The following is a 20836-nucleotide window of genomic DNA, read 5'->3' as shown; positions in this document are numbered from 1 at the left end:
TCTCACTCGGCCTTGCCAGGCCGGCTACGACGGCGTTTTAGGCGTCGTTTTTCCTCTGGGGGCCGCGATCGAGCCGCCCCTCTCCCTCAAGTGGGCTGCCGGGTGAAACCTTATTTTGGCTCTCCTCAAGACCTCGACGGACGATGGCGTCGGGTTCATCGCCACTTTTCTCTCTGGAGACATCGTCTAGGAGGCCTCCCCAGCTTGTGCGTGCTTCTCTAGATGGATGTCCTCTTATCCTCTCGTGGCAGTGCCCTAGTCAATGCTAGTCTTGTATTTTTTTTCTCTATTCTCATCATAGTGTTTGGACGTTAAAAAAAAACTATGGATATATGAAACTGGTTTTTCAAAAAGAAACTCAGAGGATTGGAGGAGAGTTAGAATCGGGCGCCCGATCCAAACTGGTAAAAATCGGGTGCTGACGTGCGTGGAAAACCATTTTAAACTAATTTTTCTCTTAAATTATTTATCCAAATAATGATCCGATTGTACCATTAAATTCGTTGCAATTAAATCTTCAAAATAAGACCACACATGGATATATTCCGACGAAATTTTTTTTAGCTTATTATTGAATTATTTTTAAATGTTGCACAATATTTCACCAAGTATATCGGAATTGTTTCACTAAGTAGATCGAAAATATTCAATCGTTTAAATCGGGCATTGTTTCACCTTATATAAAAACAATGTTTCAGCAAATAGCGAAAGAATGTTTCAGTTTAGCGCAACATATCTATACATAGTGAAATATTCTGAGCACACTAGGTGGAACAAATTCTCTTAATAGAGAGTTTCCAAACTATATGGGTTATTTGTTGAAAAATAATATTTCGTTCGCTGTGATATGTGAGTGTCTGATTTTTACTCCCCGCCGGTCGCGCGAGGATAAGCATTCTCGCAGAGAATTGATCCCACTGGAAGGCCTCGTCCTCGTCCAAATTAGGCCCACAAGTAGGTGTCCGGAAGGCCCATTTACAGCTTACAAGCGAAGCGAAGCTGCGGTTTCAAGCGGCCGCCGGCTAATCCTTGCGCCGCCGCCGCCCGCCGCCCGCCGCCATGATTCACCTCCGGAGGAGCTTCCTTTCTCGCCTCCTCCATCCACCGTGTCCCACCCCGGCCAATCCCCTCGCCCTCCACCGCCTCCTCTCCAGCGCTGCCGCCGCCGCGCCCATCCCCCCGGAACCCTTCGCCGTCGAGGACTACCTCGTCGACTCCTGCGGCCTGACGAGAGCCCGAGCCAAGAAGGCCTCCGGGAAGCTCTCCCACCTCAGGTCCCCCTCCAACCCCGATGCCGTCCTCGCCTTCCTCTCCGGCCTCGGCCTCTCCCGCCCGGACATCGCCGCCGTGGTCGTCAACGACCCGCTCTTCATCTGCGCCAGGGTGGACAAGACGCTGGCCACCCGCGTCGCCGAGCTCGCCGACCTCGGCCTGTCCCGCTCCCAGATCGCGCGCCTCATCCCGGTGGTCCGCAGCCTCTTCCGCTGCAAGTCGCTCGCCCCAAGGCTCGCCTTCTTGCTCACCGTGTTTGGCTCCTTCGACAGGTGCCTCGAGGTTATCAAGACCAACTATGGCGTCCTTAGCTCCAACGTTGAGGCGGTCATCAAGCCCAACCTCGCCGTACTCAAGGAATGCGGGATATCTATAGCGGATAGGCCCTCATACGCGTTCGCATCGCGGGTGATCAGCAGGCCTACTAAGCACCTGGAAGAAGCTGTGGTGCTTGCTAACGAGTTTGGAGCTAAGCAGGGAACTCGGGTGTTTACTAATGCGGTCATGATTTTTGGAATCCTCGGACAGGAGAAGCTCGCCAAGAAGTTAGAGTTCTTCAAGAAGCTTGGTTGGTCACAGGACGATTTGTCATTGGCGGTGAGGAGCATGCCACACATCCTAGCCATGAAGGAAGAAAGGATGCGTCGAGGTATGAAGTTCTTGACCGAGGATGTTGGTCTAGAGATACCATACATTGCACGAAGGCCTGCACTCACGATGTATAGCATTGAGCGCCGGTTGTTGCCACGGCATTGCTTGATCAATGTTCTCAAGGGGAACGGATTGCTCAAGGCCGATTATGACTTCTATAATATCTCTGTGATTAGCAACGATGATTTCATGGAAAAATTCGTGCAACCATATGTGGAGAGTGTTCCAGGCCTTGGTGATGCATATGCTTCTAGCTGTACTGGATGTGGAGTGCACCAGTTGAAGCTGCTCTCAAAGCGTAAGACAAAGTGCTGATGTTTCTTCTAGTAATACCAGCAAGTTGGGACAATTTTAAGGTTAGTTTATCACTTTGATTCATTCACTTCAGGAGCCAAATGAAATTGGGCTTTGCTCTCAACAAGCCAAACTAAGATTTGGTCTTGATTAAGGGTGTCACTATGCCATTCAAAGACTGAACTTTCTATTAAATGGATTAGATGAATCTTAATGGATTGAGCTGACATATTTTGTAGCACTAAGTCGATCGAATTGCTATAGACTTTTGTCACTGTTGCTTGGATTTACAGTATATGGTTCAGTAACAGTGTGTTGAATATTTAGGGATCAAATTCCCTTGTTATTTCTGTTGCATTTATTCCATCATTATCTGACGTAAATTTGATTTGGTTCTTCCAGGAAACTAAATATAACAAATGCTTGAAAGTTGAAACTCGTTTTCTTAATGTAGAGTTCTGATCCTAAAATCTTGTTTTGAGCTATTCCAAATAGATCTGAGAATAGATTACTTTGTACCACACAAATACACGAGAACATGACCACAAAACTGTAGATCTGGAGAAGACAATTGGGTGTTGTACATCAGTTCATTTACTACAGTACAGTTTCTAAGATGCTAGCCAGTAACACCAACCATCTGCTATGGTGTTTTAACTTTCGTGATCTATGTGTGTGCCATATTTTTGACAGTGTGCTGCAATTTTGTAAGAAACTTCCAGTTTCCCTCGCGTATTACTCTGAATTTATCCTTGAAGGAGGGATGTCTACAATTTCCTCTTGGATATCTGATGACAAATGAATGTGCTGTCCTATTGATTTTTATTGTTGCTAAATGGCTGGCAGAGATTGCTGTTGACAAATCCAATATTGACAGTAGTGATTGACCTGAGTAAACAGCCCAAATTAGTGTCTTTTAGAAATTATTGATAACATGGATTCTTTCATTTTTCTTTCTTTACGAGCTTCTAAACCATCATAAGGTAGGCTTGAGAGCAGCACCAATCAATAGGTTATACATGGTTCATCGATTTTCAGCCACAGCCTATTTTGTTGATCGTTCAAATAGTTAGTTTTTCAGGGGTGCTTCTGGTGTTATGTAAGACTGTAATGCCTAACAGAACTCACTATTTGGTTCCTGCGTGCTCTGTGGTCAAAGATTCTGCTTTATCTGGTTCAGACATTAAAGTTGAAACAAAGAAATTGCTACATGTTAACAGCTTCCTTTTTCATCTGTTTCAACTTTCAAGTTTGTTTTAATTTCTTCTTTTGTAAATCATCGAATTGGTGTATGTGCGTCCCTTGGGTGTCAGGATGGTTGGATGTATTAGACCTTGAAAAGTAGTTTACTTATTCTTTACGTTATTAGGTGTTCTTTTATAATCTTATGTGCGCCCTTATGGCAAGAGTTTCTGGGCCTGGCTACCAACCTATGCTTCTGCATCTGCTGGACTTGAAATGCTCCAGTTGAAGCAGTTCTTGAAGAACACAAAGGTGAAGAGGATGTGCCGATGCTTCTTCTAGCAGTGTACCAGCAACCGGGAACAATTCATAGGTTAGTTGTTCCCTTCATTTATTCTCTTTAGGAACTAATTATGTTTATGGAAATTAACCTTTGCTATACACAAGCCGAACAGAAATTTCGCTAAGTCTCTTCAAGAATGTCACATGCCAATCAATGATTGAATACTTAATTAGATGCATTAGTTAGATTAATTGCAATGAGGTGAACTGAAGTATCCCTTCTTCTTGCACAAATCTTGTCAGTCTGTTGTTACTCTGTCACTGTTTCCCTCTATTTATGCCATGCAACATTGGATTGTTGAGCATTCAGCAATCAAATTCCATTGCCATTTTTCATGAACTTATTTCCTCTTACTTGAGGTTAATTCAGTGTTCTACTGGAAAATTAACTTTATGAAATGTGAAAGCAAACCCTTTATCGTAGAGTTTCGATCCAAACCCTTATCTGGAGCTGTTCCATACAGATTTAGGAAAATATTTCTGTGTAACACTATCAGGCACAAGTCGCACCACAAAACAAGAGTTTGGAGAAGAGAATTGGGTGTTGGACATCAAGGGATACTAAGGTGTCTAAAGTAGTCTTTTAGTGCTTCTAACTACTCTTAGTTTGAGAAGAGAATTGGGTGTTGGACATCAAGGGATACTATGCTGTTTTAGTTTGAGTCCCTGAATGGAGAGGTCTTCTTTCTGTTAGTTAGCTGCAATTTTTTGCAGTGCTGGAACTTCTAGTTTCTTTCACAAATAACCTACTGATATTTATCCTTACTGATATTTATCCTTGAATGTGATTTTTCACAGCTTCCCTCAGAGTGGAAATTGGACACTTGGCAAAAATTATTGTTTCACTGCATTGATTGTTGTTGTTGCTAATGGCTAACAGTCGCTGCTATGTGGAAATAGTAATGTGCTATTCAGAGATGAGATACTCAATTGAGCCGAGGTCCGTCTTGAGCCAGAGCACTAGCTTCCGACTATTTTCACGGTAGTTGAATCTCTGAACGGTAAAAGTCGTTTATAACTTGACACGGATCAGAACTGAAAGTTAAGTGCTTCTATGTCCCAAATGATCCCCCAAAACATGAGACTTCATGGTAATTAGCAGGCTGTTTTGTTTATTTAGGAAGGAAACACTTTTGATTGTGACTATAATCATCATGAACAAGTGGGATCCGTGGCGCAATGGTAGCGCGTCTGACTCCAGATCAGAAGGTTGCGTGTTCGATTCACGTCGGGTTCAAAACCCCGGTCCAAAACGGATCTTTTTTTTTTCCCAACGTATTTTGGCAATCAACCTTTTGGTTCTTCAATTCCAGGCAAAGAACTCGACTGCACACGTGAGCCTGCGACCGTACTGGACCAATTTGCGACACTAGTGATCGCGATCGTGATTTGTGAATAATGATGTGCGCTAGTACAAAACACTCCCTGATGCACCTATTAATTTTAGATGCTTGTCGGATTTTCTGACGGGCGTGCAGGTACATCTATATACATTGCATGGTCCAAAAGGACATGAATAGATGCAAGGAAAATATGGCCAGCTTAATTATGGCTAAGATTTCGAGTGAAATTTTAATGTTCTTCGCAATATTAAGATGTGTCTCATTCGGTACTACGTTCTTACATTCTGAGACGAAAGGAATAATTCGGTTCGGTACCCGATGGTCGAATTGTGGTCTTGTGGCTGCTGTGATCCATGGTAGGTTTGTCGAAACCACGGTGAAAATAGTCAGAAGCTATCAGGGTACGGATAAGGCATCCTACGACTTATGAAATATACCGATAAGATATACCTTCACGTGTACGGATCGTTTCCGTATACGCCATTAGGAATTTATCTCAAATTATGGAAAATATCTTTATGGGTTAAGAAATTGCCGGAGTCCTACTCGGAGGGGATAAAATCTCTGGTTATATCGTGCTAGTTTACATATCCCTAAATCTTACTTAGGGGTCAAGGTATTCCACTGTATAAAAAGGACCCTCGGGAGAGGCAAAGGGGATCGCATCTCATCGCCTACACACCCACCGAAGTTTACGAAGCCGGAGTACACGGAGCCACCTCGTTGGGAGATCTCGTCGAATCCCTCGACTACGATCTTGTCGGTATCGCCTGTTTCGGTTACTCTCTTTGTAATATGTTCTCATCATCATCAATCCATATAAACTGGACTAGGGCTATTACCTGATAAGGGGACTAAACCAGTATAATCCTTGTCTTTTGTCTGTTTTGATGTCATACTATGTAGACCTCTGCTCCAACATACCCCAATACTCTATTCATCCGGTCCGCGAGTATCACTCGTCGACAGAAGTTAATAGATAATGGCCTTGTTCAGGATGTCAGGCTGTAGCGCTGCGGTCCTGTATTTTTCTGGATAAGATATATTCCCTTTGTAAAAAAAAAGTACAAATAGGATGTGACTTATCTTAGGATAATGAATATAGAGCTCACATCTTATCCTATGTTGTTTTTTTGGGACGAAGGGGGTAGTTTCTATATTTGTTAGTATGTTTTTCAAACTACTAAACGATGTGTTTCGTGAAAAAATATATAGAAGATGCTCTAAAATATCAAATAAGTCAATTGTAAGTTAGTGGTAATTAAAACTCAATTAATCATGTATTAATAGTGTTTTTATTTTACGTGCCTTTATTTAATCCTCATCTTCATCAAACTCGAACGGGCCTTTCTCGGACATCGGCTCTAAACCTCAAAGTAGTTTTTAGCTTGGGCCATTATACCGTATTGGAACATTGAACGTCCACTCGCATGGGTCACCACAATGCCATGTCTCGTGAATGGAGAGTTTGATGAAGTCTTTGGATGCGGTCACCTTAATACTCGTCCCGTGTCTATGAGAAAATTCAAGAAACGTCAACGACAAGCGCTCCAATTCAAAAAATACGAACATAAATTCTTGAAAAATGCCATCATATAAGTGCCTTCGTTTAAGAGCTATAAAAAGACCATTTTACCCCTATAAATTGTTAAAGATGATTAAAACTTTTACTTTTTCAATCAACTTACAATAATTTAGTGTAAAGAGCCAACTACATCATAGTGTAAGCTAGCGGAAAGAGCAAAATTTTTAATAAAATTTCAACAAATCATAGGGGGTAAAATGGTATTTTAGCACTTTAACGGAGGGATACTAATGAAAACCTAAGGATGTGTTTAGCAAATGGGTTACGAGAGGTCTGATTGGGAAATGGAAATGGATAAATAGTTAGGATTAAATGAGGTGTGAAGAATGGATGGCTATAATACAATATTACTCTTTGGAGGGTGGGATATAATTTTCCTACCCCATTTACCAAATAAAGCCTAAGGGTGATATCATTTATGGGATAAATGTGCTTGTAAGATGTCATTTCTATAAAGTTTGGTTTGTCGGTGCCATTTTTTGGATTGGGGCACTTGTCGATAACATTTTCTAAAATTTCTTTCTGCGTAGACAAAACTAATTGTTATTTTGGTTTTGTAGTTATCTAGTTTGAGCACAATCTGCTTTTTTTTCCTAGATGTTACATAAGTAGTAGTAAAAAGAAAGGCAACATTAGAACCTTCCCTTTTTCAGTTGAGTTGCGTGACTAGAAGAACGTGTGTGCTATATTGGTCCAATATATTAAAAGTGTTTATAAATGTAGGATGTGCGTATTTGTAATTTATAAGGATAAGTGTGTATGTGTGTATACTATGTTATGTTACGTTTGAAAATAAAGATATGTTAGAAAAATAGAAATTAACACCCGAACAAAATTTACTATTCCAAAAATAATCAAAGCTCGCACGCCATTTAACCTTTTTCTTTTTTATGAAAAAAAGGTCTAACTGATGTCATGAGTTTATCCCCTGCTCCTGCCCCCGGCACGGTCAAACACACCTGCCTGGTCCACCGCCACAGACCCACGTGAGCAGAAACCGGGTGGGCCCCACGTCTCGCCAGTTTCTCTCGCCCGCTGTTCCCGCTTCCTACACAGTTTCACTTCCCCCTTGGTCTTGGTCCGTCTCCACTCTCTCCACTCCGCCGCCGCCACCGCTCGTCGTCGCCTCCCCCCCCAAATCAAAAATCAAAATCAAAATCAAAACCCCCCCATCTCTTCTTCTAGTTTCTTCTAGAAGCCGGGACGAACACCGCGTCGTCTTCGCCTTCGCCTTCGTCGTCTCCCGCTCGCTTCCTCCCTCCTGGGTTAGGTTAGGCCTCCCCCCCTCTCTCTCTCTGGTTTTGTGCTGATCTCGGAGATCCCGGCTCCAGGTCGAGTGATCCATTTTTTATTTTTTTATTTTGTTTTTTTTGGGTTTCGCTGGGTTTGTGCCAGTGTGTTGTTCTCGTGGATGGTTTGTTTGTTGGGTTCCACCGGATTTTTTTTTTTTTGGGGGGGGGGGGGGGGGGGCTGGAGATGGGGGGATTTATGGTAGGGTTTATCGTCTCGTCTCGTGCGTGTCGGCCCGTCGGTGGGTGGGCGGGATCTCGCAATTCCGTGTTGATTAGTTCGTCTTAAGCGGTTCGGGTGATTTGATGCTCGTACGTGCTGATGAACTGTTTGGGGGCTTGTAGTTTCTCTCTCTCTCTCTCTCTCTCTCTCTCTCTCTCTCTCTCTTTTGAAGTAATCCCGAGTTTGCCGGGGATTTGAATATCGGTTTCGTGTGTGATTTGCTCTAGAGGGTATGGTTTAAGGTAGAGAAATTTGATACTAACATATGCCATCCAATCCGCGCGCCTTGTGTGTTTTGCCACTTTGATCCGGATGTCTCGGTTAGCCATGGCGTTCCTGCTTGAGCTCACATGGCTAGAGGTTGCGCAAGTAGTACTTGCTCCGTGCGAACGATTCACCATCTAATGGAAATCTGGCGGAAGATTGGATGCATTTGTTAAGTACTGTGTGCAATTAGAATACGTTTGCAATCGTGCTGTACCAGTGTCTGCCCCCCATTATTTATCTGACAGTCTGACAGAGCGTCTTCAGATTTGTGTTAATTGCTCCTGTGGTTGATGAGTCTTTATAGGGTGCAGCATCTCAACTTTATTTCTTTTTAATTGTGGGAAGGGTGTACTCCGTATGGCTGACAGATCGCTGGGGAGTACCTTAATGAATACTCACGAATTTATTATTACTAGCACAGTATGAAGCCTCTGAGTTACTTGATCTGTGCATAATCTGGGTTGTGTATCGATCACAAGGATCAAATTGGCTAATATGTGTAGTTGTATATTCATACAAATGATCTAGCATGTATTATCTGTTCGTCACTAAATAACCAAAATTGTTGAGATTTCATTTTCATACCCATCTAAGTTATTTGTCTAAACTGTGTGTGCCTTGTGATTTTGTGAAAATTCTTGTGTGCTAAAAGGAAAATGAAGACCATAATTGCAAATTTATTATGCATATAATTTCTTTCGATTGTTTAAGGCACATGGGAATAACTGCCAACATGCCTTAATCACACTATTTTTTTTTAAAAAAAATGGATAGATGATCTTGAGTCTGTTATTGTCTTTGTTCTACTTACCATTTATATTCTGTGTATTTGTCTTGCTAAAATAAACTTCACTTTCCACTATCCTGGATGTTTTCTTTCAGTTATTTCTAATATGTCTTGTTGGCCATGCAGGCTGTGCACTGAAGTACTGAACGTTCTTTTGTAGACTGTTAAGCTTATCCTGCATCATGGAGAATGGAGACAAGGATGAGAAAAATGTTGCTGTCACGGAAGGATCTACCAATTCTGAAGAAAAGGATCAAGATGAGGATTTGTTGAGGAGAACAGAAATGCTGAATGCAAAAGAAGCAATAAATTCTTCAAATGAGAATTCAGGCAATGATTCAGAAGCACAGATCCATGTGAGAGATGATTCACAAAAAGAATTCAATGAGAAGATGAATAAAGAAGGAAGCTCAGATCCAATGGAACCTACAGATTCAAGCCAGACAGAGGAAGATATCCTTGCTGAAGAGAAATCTGAAGAACCTGTTTTTGATGGAACTGAGGTTGCTGAAATGGAAGATTTGAGGCGTTCGTCCAATCAATCTGCGGAACTTGATTCAGATGCCCATGGGTCTGTACTCAATGAAAGAGCTACTGCAATCAAGAATTTTGTTAAGGAAAAGGGTGCCATTGCAGTTTCAACATTTATAAGGCGCCTTTCTGGCAAAAAGGACGAAAATGAATTTTCTGTTGAAGATGAAAAGAATGAAGGATCAGAAAGCATCAGTAGTGGCAATATTGGCTCAGATGCTGAACCTAAATCAAAAGAGGTGCAGCCCAAATCTGAGGAGAGAACTACATGGAATCCACTCAACTTGATTAAAATCGGACGAGATTTTGATACCTTCATGACTGGGGAAGCTGGGCATGAAAATGTGCCAGATTTGACAGAGCAACCAACAGGGAAGGGAAGAATTATTATATACACAAAACTGGGTTGTGAAGATTGCAAAATGGTTCGCTCATTCATGCGTCAGAAAATGCTCAAGTATGTTGAGATCAACATCGACATATTCCCCAGTAGAAAGATGGAACTAGAAAATAATACTGGGTCATCCACAGTACCAAAAGTGTATTTCAATGACTTGCTGATTGGAGGGTTAACTGAATTGAAGAAAATGGAGGAGTCTGGCATTCTTGATGACAGAACTGATGCTCTTTTCAAAGATGAACCCTCATCTGCTGCTCCATTGCCTCCCTTACCTGGAGAAGATGATGAATCTGGTAGTGGGAAGATAGATGAGTTGGCAACCATTGTCAGAAAAATGAGAGAGTCAATCACTCTGAAGGATAGATTTTACAAAATGAGAAGATTTAGCAGCTGCTTTCTTGGTAGTGAAGCTGTAGATTTCTTATCAGAAGATCAATATTTAGAGAGAGATGAGGTACGATATCAACTGCTGCTTATTAATAAAACAACTTCTAGCAATGCTGTATGCAGAACTCAGCCCCATATAGCTCTGAAACAACATTAATCTTATGTCCCTTTTTCAGTTGGCTATTGGTGGAAAAAAAGTACTCATAACTGTATCTTTGAAATGATTTCATTCTTTGGAAAGAAAAATATCCATTTTACTTTGTTCCTATAAGAATATAGTTTATCTTTGAAGGGATACAGAGGAAATTAAATTTAGTTATCACTTTCCAAAAACTCACCGATATATATTTTCCATGTAGGCGGTGGAATTTGGAAGAAAGCTTGCAAGCAAATATTTCTATCGCCATGTTTTAGAGTAAGTTTTGGAAATTATCTTATATAATATTCTTTTCGTTTTATTTTTTTTCCATACATATCAATTTGCAATATTTACATCTGGCATTCTGACTTTGCAGCGAAGATGTATTTGAAGATGGAAATCACTTGTATCGCTTCCTGGATAATGATCCCATAATTATGAGCCAGTGCTACAACATCCCTAAGGGTATCATTGATGTTGAACCGAAACCAATTGTTGAAGTGGCATCAAGGTTAAGAAAGTTGTCTCAAACCATGTTTGAAGCTTATGTATCTGAAGATGGTAAACATGTTGACTACAGAAGCATCCAGGGTTGTGAAGAATTTAAAAGGTTAGCACTTAGAACTATATGCTCATTGTCAAAGTATACAGCATAATCAATGTATTTCTTGCCAGCAGATATTACTGTGAACAATGTTGTATTGCTCTAGTTGGCTAATTTTAATTGATACAGATGTTTAGGTTCATAATGTGAGCGGGTCTTGAATATGTATATCAGTTTATTTTTATAATGTTATGTGGTATACAAATATAATATATTTCAGTTGTTGCGGTTATCCTATTGTGATGGTTGACGGGTATGCTGTACTAACATATTTCTTGCATAGGTATGTTAGAACAACTGAGGAGCTCCAGAGGGTGGAAACCCATGAGTTATCACGGGAAGAAAAGCTTGCTTTCTTCATAAATCTCTACAATATGATGGCTATCCATGCATTAGTGACATGTGGTCATCCTGCTGGACCATTGGACAGGAGAAAGTTCTTTGGAGATTTTAAGTATGTCATTGGTGGATGTGCTTATTCAATGTCAGCTATTCAAAATGGCATACTGCGTGGTAACCAAAGGCCACCATACAACCTTGCCAAGCCTTTTGGACAGAAAGACCAAAGATCCAAGGTGAACAGAGCAGATCTCAGCCAAAAAAAGGGGAAACAAAGTTCTCTGATATGATTGCTTTGTTTCCCCCCATATGTCATGATAATACCTGTAGCCCTCTTAAAGTTTTTGTCTGATATATTTCCATTATACCAAGCAATGCTACTTAATTCTACAATTGCCTCCAGGATATATATGTTTGGAAAAAATGTGTATCAGCTATTATGTTTGGAAATTGCTTTACCTGTCTAGGGTCTATTCTGCAGTTCTTATTAGGTAGGCAGCTGAAGGGGTATATGCTTGATGCGTTATGTGGATGTCAAAAAATCACTAAAATGACACGTACCATCATGGCTAATTTTCCTATCATTTATCCCCCGATTTTCTGAGTAAAAAGAAAACACTTTTCTCATAAACATGTATTGTATCTGTTGTTTCGGAAACATACAATTTTACTAGTATTTTCAGGCCACATTATATAAGTGAAGACCTTGGGCATTTAGAGCCTAATTATTAGTTAGAGGAAAGGAATATAGAAGGCCCGTTGTATATTTGATTTATTATCTGTATGTGTTTTTGGGAGCCATAGCCTAGCGGTCATGGTGCTCAAGTAGCACCTCTAGGTCCTAGGTTCGACTCCCCATGGGATCGAATTTTAGGTTTGGTTAAAAAAGGTCACTCGTTGTCACTGGCTCCTTTAAAACACATGTTTAGAATTGACCTATGGAGGGCGGGCCCTCGTGTACGGGTTAAGGACCGACCCATACAGGGCAAGTCCGTGTGTGAGGGGCCAGGGTTCGTGGTCTTTCTCGGCCGATTTGGTTGAGGCTTCCTATTCTTAATGAAAAGCCATAGGGGTGGTCATTCCCCCGCCACCGCCAGTCGAGGTGTTTTTTTTCTTTTTCTTTCTGGAAGTCAGATTTAGGATATTTTTTAAAAGGTAAAAGTCTGTTTATAGAAGTCGACTACTATGCTGTAATGGTTGTTTTCAGTACCTATTTGCCAAAAATAGCCATACGAAGTGGCAACAGCCTTTACCATATCTGCAATATAATACGGGTTACATCCCATTGATCAATCCCCATTCACTGGTTACATGCATGAGTACTGGCTTTAGCAGCATTTCTTTGAATCATTTTTTTATTACTCCCAATTAATTAATTCATCAAACTTACATGTCAGACGTGAGTTTCCACCAATGCTGATTTTCCAATGATGATAAATTCTCCTTTTTTCCTTGTCTGTAATTTGCAGGTGGCCCTTCCATATGCTGAACCTCTTGTTCACTTTGCTTTGGTATGTGGGACCAAATCTGGACCTGCACTTAGGTGTTACTCGCCAGGAAACATCGATAAAGAACTGGTGGAAGCTGCACGTGATTTCCTAAGAAATGGAGGAATTGTTGTTGATCCTGAAGCCAAGGTTGCATCTGTAAGCAAGATTTTGCGATGGTAAGAACACTATTATTCTTGCTTCGCAAATAGGGCCTTGAGAGTTTAATAAGTGCTTTCTTATTAGTGTACCCCATCAAAACTTGTCATCAGAATGTACAACTGCAGGAACATATACAAGAATGAATTTTATGTTAGGTAGTTTAGTTCATGATGCAGGGACATAAACAACAACGAATTTTATGCTAGGTAATTTAAATTGTTTTTGAGCCTTCTGGTTGGAGAGAAAAAGTAGATAACACGTACCACTAGTGCCTGCTAGTTTTGGGCTACTTGAATATACTCTATGGTTAACCTAGCAGCAAAACCAGAAAAATCTGTTAATTACCTGGCTTAGCAGTAACCCCTATTATAGATCAGAACCACCTGAAAAGTTCTGTACAATTTATAGTTACCGCATCTTACTACAAGAGTACAAGGTTAGGTGTGGCTTTGTGGGAGGCATGAAGACCATTGAAGGCTAGGTTCTGATGTCGAGCACCTATGGGTCACTGATTTTATTTTCTCATTTCCATAAGAAGTCCAAATTGGAGTGTGAAAGTTTTGAACAAAATACTTTAGATAATGTCGATAGGGCCTGGATTTCAAGAAAAAAAAACATTTTTCTCTAATCTGCTCTCGGTATAAATTGTATGTGAAAAATGGTGAGGAATTCCCCCAAAATGGTTACCCAATTTTTAGCTCTTGCATGGTTACATGAGCAAGACTAATGGAAGAATGTGAATTCACTGGTTAATCAATTTAAGAAAATAATAATATGCACATTTTACCCATTTTACTACATTATACATGATACTCCCTCCGTCCCCTAATATAAAGGATTTTGACATTTTGCTTACACTGTTTGACCATTCGTCTTATTTAAAAAATTTTGGAATTATTATTTATTTTTTTTGACTTAGTTTATTATCCAAAGTACTTTAAGCACAACTTTTCGTTTTTTATATTTGCACAAATTTTTTGAATAAGACGAGTGGTCAAACAGTGCAAGCAAAATGTTAAAATCCCTTATATTAGGGGATGGAGGGAGTACATCATAATTCGATATGCAATTGGGGAACTTGTGGCAATGAATAACTGAAAGGAAAATAAAATGGCTACATATTTGTAATGGTGACATTATTATTATTTGGCCAGTGCTTTAGTAAGAAGTTTCTCATCTGAAGCTCATTTGGTAAATAAATATTTTTTCAGGTATAGCACAGACTTTGGTAAGAACGAGACGGAAGTGCTGAAGCATGCGGCAAATTATCTGGAACCAGCAGAGTCGGAGCAATTCTTGGAACTACTTGCGAACACTCAACTGAAAGTCTTGTATCAACCCTATGACTGGAGCTTAAACATTTAGCTGCAGCCATGGTATTCACATAGATGTCTAGTTATACTTGAATACCTGTCACAGATACTCGTGGAAGATCACGACTTCTTTTACACCAGAATTTTCCCAAGAGTTGGTCACAGCTCTGGATGCTGTTTTGTTGTGGCACAAAGAAATGAGTACCAATCCAACTCTGTTCGATTCACTGGACAAAATGTGTGCCTTCCTTGTTTCTTTTGGACGTTCTCTGTTGCGGCCATTCATTTTTTTGGCGGTGAATAGCTGAATGATTTGTGATAGCCTTTCAAGGATACACACGAATGAATTAGCTAGTGTTATAAAGTTAAAATTGGATTTAAAATAGTTTTCCAAGAAATTCAAAATATACTAGTAGTAGAAAGTTATTTTTTTTTTCTTTTTCCAAAAAAATGCTCAGGAAGCGTGTTGCCATTCCATTCAGAGGAAGCGTGTTGCCATTCCATTCAGAGGAAAAGTAGAGCCATGCTTCTGGTGTCCAGGAATGTGTCGAGTCATATGCTCCTAAATATGCACGCGTGCTGATTAAGAGCATGGTGTGAATGCTTGTGCAGAAGTACGCATTGCCAGGCTCACAGGGTTTACAAAACCATAAGCTTATCAAGTGCGGTAATCTAAGTTTTCGAAGAAACGGTATATCTCGCGGGGTTTACAAAACCTTAAGATTATCATGTGCGGTAATCTTAGTTTTTAAAGCCACGGTATATCTCGCGATAACCATACGGTTACCATGATAACCGTTAAATCATAGGGTGGCAGTAACCTCACCCAAACCCGAACCGTTTTGGCAAACGCTGCAGGCAAGTAGCAAAGTCAAGAAAAAAAGTTAAAGAGAAAAAAAAAAAAAGAACACATGTGCCAACTGCCAAACCAAACCCTTGGACGTTTTCATCCACCTCTGAACCAGATCAATGTAACTTTACAGAATTTACATGCGATATGCATGTTGTATACAACTATATATAAGTAGCAGCAACCGAGAGAATAGCATCTCGACATTTACTACCAGTAGTACATCATATGTATAGAAGCAAAGTAGCAGCAGATCTCGTTTCCCTTATCCTACTCACGTCTAAAATCACAGCGGCACAGCAAGCATCCAGGTCTCCGTTGCCTCCTGCACGCTTGTACTCGTCACAAAAGGTTTTACGGCCGAGAGGCCCCTATGAACACTCACAAAAGTCACAGGAAAACTTCACCATAACAAAGCGGACATGGCCCAGTGCTAAAAACTGCTAACCAAATTCTCCCTAAATTTCGAAGAAGTGCATGAATCGACGACGATTGTTAAAATGAACTTGTAATCGCTGTGAACTTGGGCACCAATGTACACATTGCAGCTGGCATCGACGTCACAATATTGTGCATCCACATCCGATCCGCTCGGGTGGTCGTGCTTTCGGCGGCTGCTTCACTGAAGAAAGAAGATAGCGGATTGTAAGTATCTAACTATAGAGTAGTTTTATTCGGAACATATGGAATAGAAGTAAAGATACAATGCATTCTACTAATGTAAGACCATTGTCTGTAGTGTACAATATGAATATCACGAAGTTGTTTTTCTGAAAACAATGAACATGCACTCTGAATTCTCAGAATAATACCCGTTCACTAGATGAAATGCCTCACAGTAACAGTACTGATCTCTAACAAGAAGAGGGATTTCTCAAAGGGCTTATCAAAAGATAAGTTATGCATATTCCAAATACTTCATCCTACTACACTAGACAGATTAAATCATATCACTGATGAGTGATGAACTACCAGGAACTCATCATGACGTCATAATTTGATTACGGAGAACACTCCAAGTTTAGTCAAATTCGACTCTGCCTTCCCTATCAACCTAGAACATACCCGCTCAGGACTGACTGCACTTTTGTTCGAGAGTTTGACCCAGCAGCTTGTGATGATCAACAAAGGCATTTAAGTCTTTTTTTTTAACAAAACTATGCATCACTACATCAAGTAACATCATTTAAGTGCAATGATAAAAGCTAATAGTCTCCAATCACATGTGGTCTCCTTGATTTTGAGGGGGGAAAAAGCACTGCAAGTTTAGTAAAATCCAAAAAGTTGCTAATAGCCCCCAACAATCAACCAACGTGTGCCGTATAAGAGAAAGTGTACACATACAGCATACAAATAAACTCCCCTATTGCTTTAGGAGTGCGACAGTAAGAACTACGAATGTCAGGATAAGAAAAGGAAGGGCACACAGTAATGATTTCTATTTGAGACACCCTGATATCATCAACAAACATCTGGAAAATAACTATAACAAATAAGAGGAAAAATATAGTACCCCTTCTCTCGGGTCGACTTCTGCGCACAACAATATGCATTGTGATCGGACCTACTGGAGATTCTGCTGCTAGGTTTCGAGACTCAGCAAGGGTTCTGTTATTCTCTAGTACCTGTCCAGCATTGATGATAGTCACATCATTAACTGTTCTTGGAGCTATTTCTTTACCTGCCAACAAATGTAACAAGAAAAGAATGTTAAAGACAATGAACAAAATATACCACATAACGCTTCTGAAAGACAAACAGTTGAAGGCAATATTCAGAGAAAATGATGCAGATGCAGCACTTGCAGAAACAATAATAGCAGATTCCATGGAAAAGTAAGAGGAGAAACTCCAAAAACTAATTCGGTGCATCTAATTCAAGGATAACTCTACCATTGAAGCATGCTCCTTTGTTGGGAGGTGTTATTTACTGACTTATCCAGGAGCAGGAAGCATGCTCAGAAAAAAAAAATCTACTACCTCAAAACCTCCATCCCAAAATATAATAGCTTTTGGTGAATCTAGATAGACAATTGTCCAGATTCATAGCTAGAAATGCTTATATTTTGGGATGGACAGAGTACCTGTATATTCTACTGATCCTGTCAAATGATGTATCACTGTAGCAGATGAGAACTGGAGCTAAGGGTGTAAGTGGGTTCGCGGGTCGACCCACTTACACCTCTGCCTCTTGTTGCCACCAATTACTTATTTCTTGTGTAATATATTTCGAGCAAACATAGCCAAAGGTCAATTTGCATAAAAGCAATACAGTGCTTGTCTAGTTACCAGACAATCACAATCGGCGAAAGTGTAGCTACACATGACACTTTCTATGTGCCCACATGCTTATTGTGGTCCAGAGTACAATGAGATGCCTAAATGCACTCCACATTTACAGCTAAAAGCTTAACTCGGTTATACTTGATGAAATGAACAACATGGCCATCCTAAAGCAGATTCACCAAAGCACTGGCTGGCCTAATATTCAGTTGTTTAGAACTCAATCTGGACCACTAAACTCAGTATGCCTAAATGCCAAGGACGCCACAAGATCCATATTATCTACAGAAGAAGTCATTCCAACACATGTTTCATACAAGATCCAAAATGATTTCATGGCACTAACAATTGCAATCCTATTCCATCACATAGCTATAGTGGGTACATAGAAAATAACTTCTGCTTGCCTCTTTAAGCAGTGAAACCAAGGGGAAAATCCCAAGCAGAAGAGCATAGCAACTGACAAGAACTTCATAGGTAAATGCTGCCATGTTTGCTAATACGGGTAAGGACACGTCTAAAAGAATCAATCAATACTTTCTTTCTTTGTCCAGGTATTCCAAAATTGCAATAGCAATTATCTCAGAAAAGAAATATCGCATTCGCAAGCAAGAAAACTGCACCTACCCAGCGCCAAGAACAAGAACAGAAGAACCACGCAATCCACGGAACAACCTGATCGGAAATTAGTAGCTTATCGCAACACCAAGAGCAAGAACAAACTCCCAAAATCCTAACCCCAACATCAACCTACGCCCAAGAAAATAGCGACAAGACACCGCGCTTTAAAGCTTCTGCTTATCACAGGATTCACAGCACGAAATGCTACTACTACTCAGCGCAAGAACAGAATAATCACGCAATCCGCAGAACAACCCGATGAGAAATTGGAAAACCTATCACCCACCACGCGTAGCGCAAGAATAAACTCCCGAAATCCTAACCCCAACATCAACCTACGCCAAGAAAATCGCGACAAGACACCGCGATTTCAAGCTTCTGATTATCACAGGATCCACAGCGCGAAATGCTACTGCTACTAACCCAGCGGAAGAACAAAAACAACCACGCCGCAATCCACAGACCGAGCCGATCAGAAATTGGTATCCTATCACCACCGCGCCAAGAGCAAAGAACAACTCACAAATCCCAACACGACACCGAGAAACTCGCGACCCATAACACCGCTTCTTCTTCCTACCGGATTGAGTCAAGACGAGCGACCAAACAAGAGCAGCAAGCCAGCAACCTCCCGAAATACACGCGCACACACACGCAGTCGCAGACGCAGAGAGAGAGAGAGAAAGAGGGGAAGGAAATGGTGGGTGGGATCGAATCGGGGGTCTCACCCTGCGGCCACCGAGCGAGGACGAACTCCTTGAGCGCGGTGACGGTGGTGGCCTGGTCGTGCATGCTTGGCCCGATGTCGGAGCCGTCGTCCAGCCGGAACCTCACCTCCACCGCCTCCATCCCGCCGCCGCCGCTGGCCATCTCCCTCTCCCCCCCCGGCGTGCTCGACCAAGATCCCACCAACCGCAGCCTCAGCAGCAGCCGCCGCCGCCGCCGCCGCAGGAGGAGGAGGATGAGCTCGCCGAGAATCCGCGCGCGGCGAGGATGCGGATCCCGCCGCGAACGCGATGGATCGATTTCCTCTCGAGGAATTTCTTCTTCTTCTTCTTCTTCTTCCTCCGCGAGGAGGCGAGCGGGCGAGGCGAGGCGAGGAGGAGGACTGGGATTCGGTGGCCTTTTTGCAGATTCACCCTCGATTAGTTGGGTATTTATTCTTTGGGGGAGGTGGGATTCCGGTAGCAGGTGACAGCTGTAACATATTTTTGGTAGCGTGGTAGGATTCGCGTGTGCGCGTCACATTTTTCCTTCGTTACACAGAGACGCGCATGCGCATATGTGAATGTGCAACACACACACACACCAATGTGAATACACCGCACGTACTCCCTCTTTGTAAAAAGAAAGAAAAAACACAATCCTAACTATGATTCAGGTTGGTAGCTAGAATTATTTTTCTTTCTTAACGAAGTACTAGTATGGATTAACGAGTGTACTTGACACACGCTCGACAGCTGAAGCGGCGGTTGAAAACAATAAATATACTGCACCATTACGTTGTTCGTTTGTCCTATAGATAGATTATCGTAGCGTCATTACGTTTCCGTTGTATTTGGAATATTTAATTATTACGTGAGAAAAGAATCACAACTCTAAATAGAACCTTCCTAAGCATGGGCGAAGCCAGTATTTCGAGTCACTCCCTAGTCAAGAGAAGAGGGGGGGGGGGGGGGGGGGGGGGGGGGGGGGGGGGGGGAGGGTAAGGAGTGTGCAGTGTGCATACTGACCCTTTTGCTAGTAGAGTTGTGATGGAACTAGCGGCAAAGCCAGAATTTAAGGATTAGAGAGCCGGTTGCCAGACTAGTGTGTTGGATGAACCCACTGATGGCTCGGCAGACAATAGAGTGGAAGTTTGGTTGGTGCCATGTCATGGTGATCAAATGCAAGAGCAAAAAACCATGAACTTACATATTATGATCCGCGTATCGGTGGCTTGCCGGCTCTGCACCTACAACGTGGCAACTTTTGTCGATCAATCACCTTCTCAAACGGTATGATTGGAATCTTGGAGGTTTGGAGAGATAACGACATAGTGAGAGACAATCAGCGCCATCATGTTGAAGAAGCAAAATCTTTGGAAAGTGGCGATCTAATTAATTCAAATAACGACCGGATGATCAACAATGCACCACTTATTCATACCATCAGAGGTGGAGAGAGGGGGCAACGAGCAAGGGGAGTATGCGTTGTGCGTGCTGCCCCTCTTACTAGTAGAGATGTGATGGGACAGGGAGCAAAGCCAAAATTTTAGGATTAGAGGGTCGATCATGAGACTAGTGTGTTAGGAGAACTCACCAGTGGCTCGACAGACAACAGAATGGACGTTTGGTTGGTGCCATGTCACAATAATAAAATGCAAGAGCAAAAAACAAGAACTTACATATTATGATTTGCATATCGGCGGCTTTGCCGGCTCTACATCTACGAAGTGGCAACCTTCGTCTCGAACAGTCACCCTCTCGCATGGTATGATTGGAATC

General features: G+C 41.6%; 3 protein-coding genes and 1 non-coding gene across 5 annotated transcripts; 3 read left to right on the top strand and 1 right to left on the bottom strand.

The window, feature by feature from the left end:
- The first annotated feature begins 977 nt into the window (after nucleotides 1-977).
- Nucleotides 978-3408, top strand: LOC127775737 (transcription termination factor MTERF2, chloroplastic-like). Its single transcript, XM_052302028.1, has one exon. The coding sequence runs from the start codon at nucleotides 1060-1062 to the stop codon at nucleotides 2236-2238; it is 1179 nt and encodes a 392-aa protein (XP_052157988.1). The 5' UTR covers nucleotides 978-1059; the 3' UTR covers nucleotides 2239-3408.
- A 1498-nt stretch (nucleotides 3409-4906) lies between these two features.
- On the top strand, nucleotides 4907-4978 carry TRNAW-CCA (transfer RNA tryptophan (anticodon CCA)). The gene has a single exon. It is a non-coding gene; the product is annotated as a tRNA-Trp (tRNA).
- A 2749-nt stretch (nucleotides 4979-7727) lies between these two features.
- LOC127776507 (uncharacterized) lies at nucleotides 7728-14820 on the top strand. 2 transcript variants are annotated; one of them, XM_052302905.1, is made up of 7 exons: nucleotides 7728-7939; nucleotides 9396-10620; nucleotides 10913-10968; nucleotides 11069-11302; nucleotides 11580-11871; nucleotides 13105-13301; nucleotides 14496-14820. In XM_052302905.1, the coding sequence occupies exons 2-7, from the start codon at nucleotides 9418-9420 to the stop codon at nucleotides 14647-14649; spliced, it is 2136 nt and encodes a 711-aa protein (XP_052158865.1). In that variant the 5' UTR covers nucleotides 7728-7939; nucleotides 9396-9417; the 3' UTR covers nucleotides 14650-14820. The 2 variants fall into 2 exon arrangements, with proteins under 2 accessions (XP_052158865.1, XP_052158864.1); XM_052302904.1 differs by having other exon boundaries at nucleotides 9362-10620.
- Nucleotides 14821-15498: 678 nt separating this feature from the next.
- Nucleotides 15499-19492, bottom strand: LOC127776508 (membrane-anchored ubiquitin-fold protein 2). Its single transcript, XM_052302906.1, has 3 exons — nucleotides 19079-19492; nucleotides 16961-17128; nucleotides 15499-16069 (listed from the first exon to the last, which is right to left on the bottom strand). The coding sequence occupies exons 1-3, from the start codon at nucleotides 19218-19220 to the stop codon at nucleotides 16008-16010; spliced, it is 372 nt and encodes a 123-aa protein (XP_052158866.1). The 5' UTR covers nucleotides 19221-19492; the 3' UTR covers nucleotides 15499-16007.
- Nucleotides 19493-20836: the final 1344 nt, after the last annotated feature.

Source organism: Oryza glaberrima, chromosome 6, assembly GCF_000147395.1.
Source record: "Oryza glaberrima chromosome 6, OglaRS2, whole genome shotgun sequence".
NCBI lineage: Eukaryota > Viridiplantae > Streptophyta > Magnoliopsida > Poales > Poaceae > Oryza > Oryza glaberrima.
Note: the sequence above shows the minus strand (reverse complement) of the source record. Positions and strands in the feature narration are given on the sequence as shown.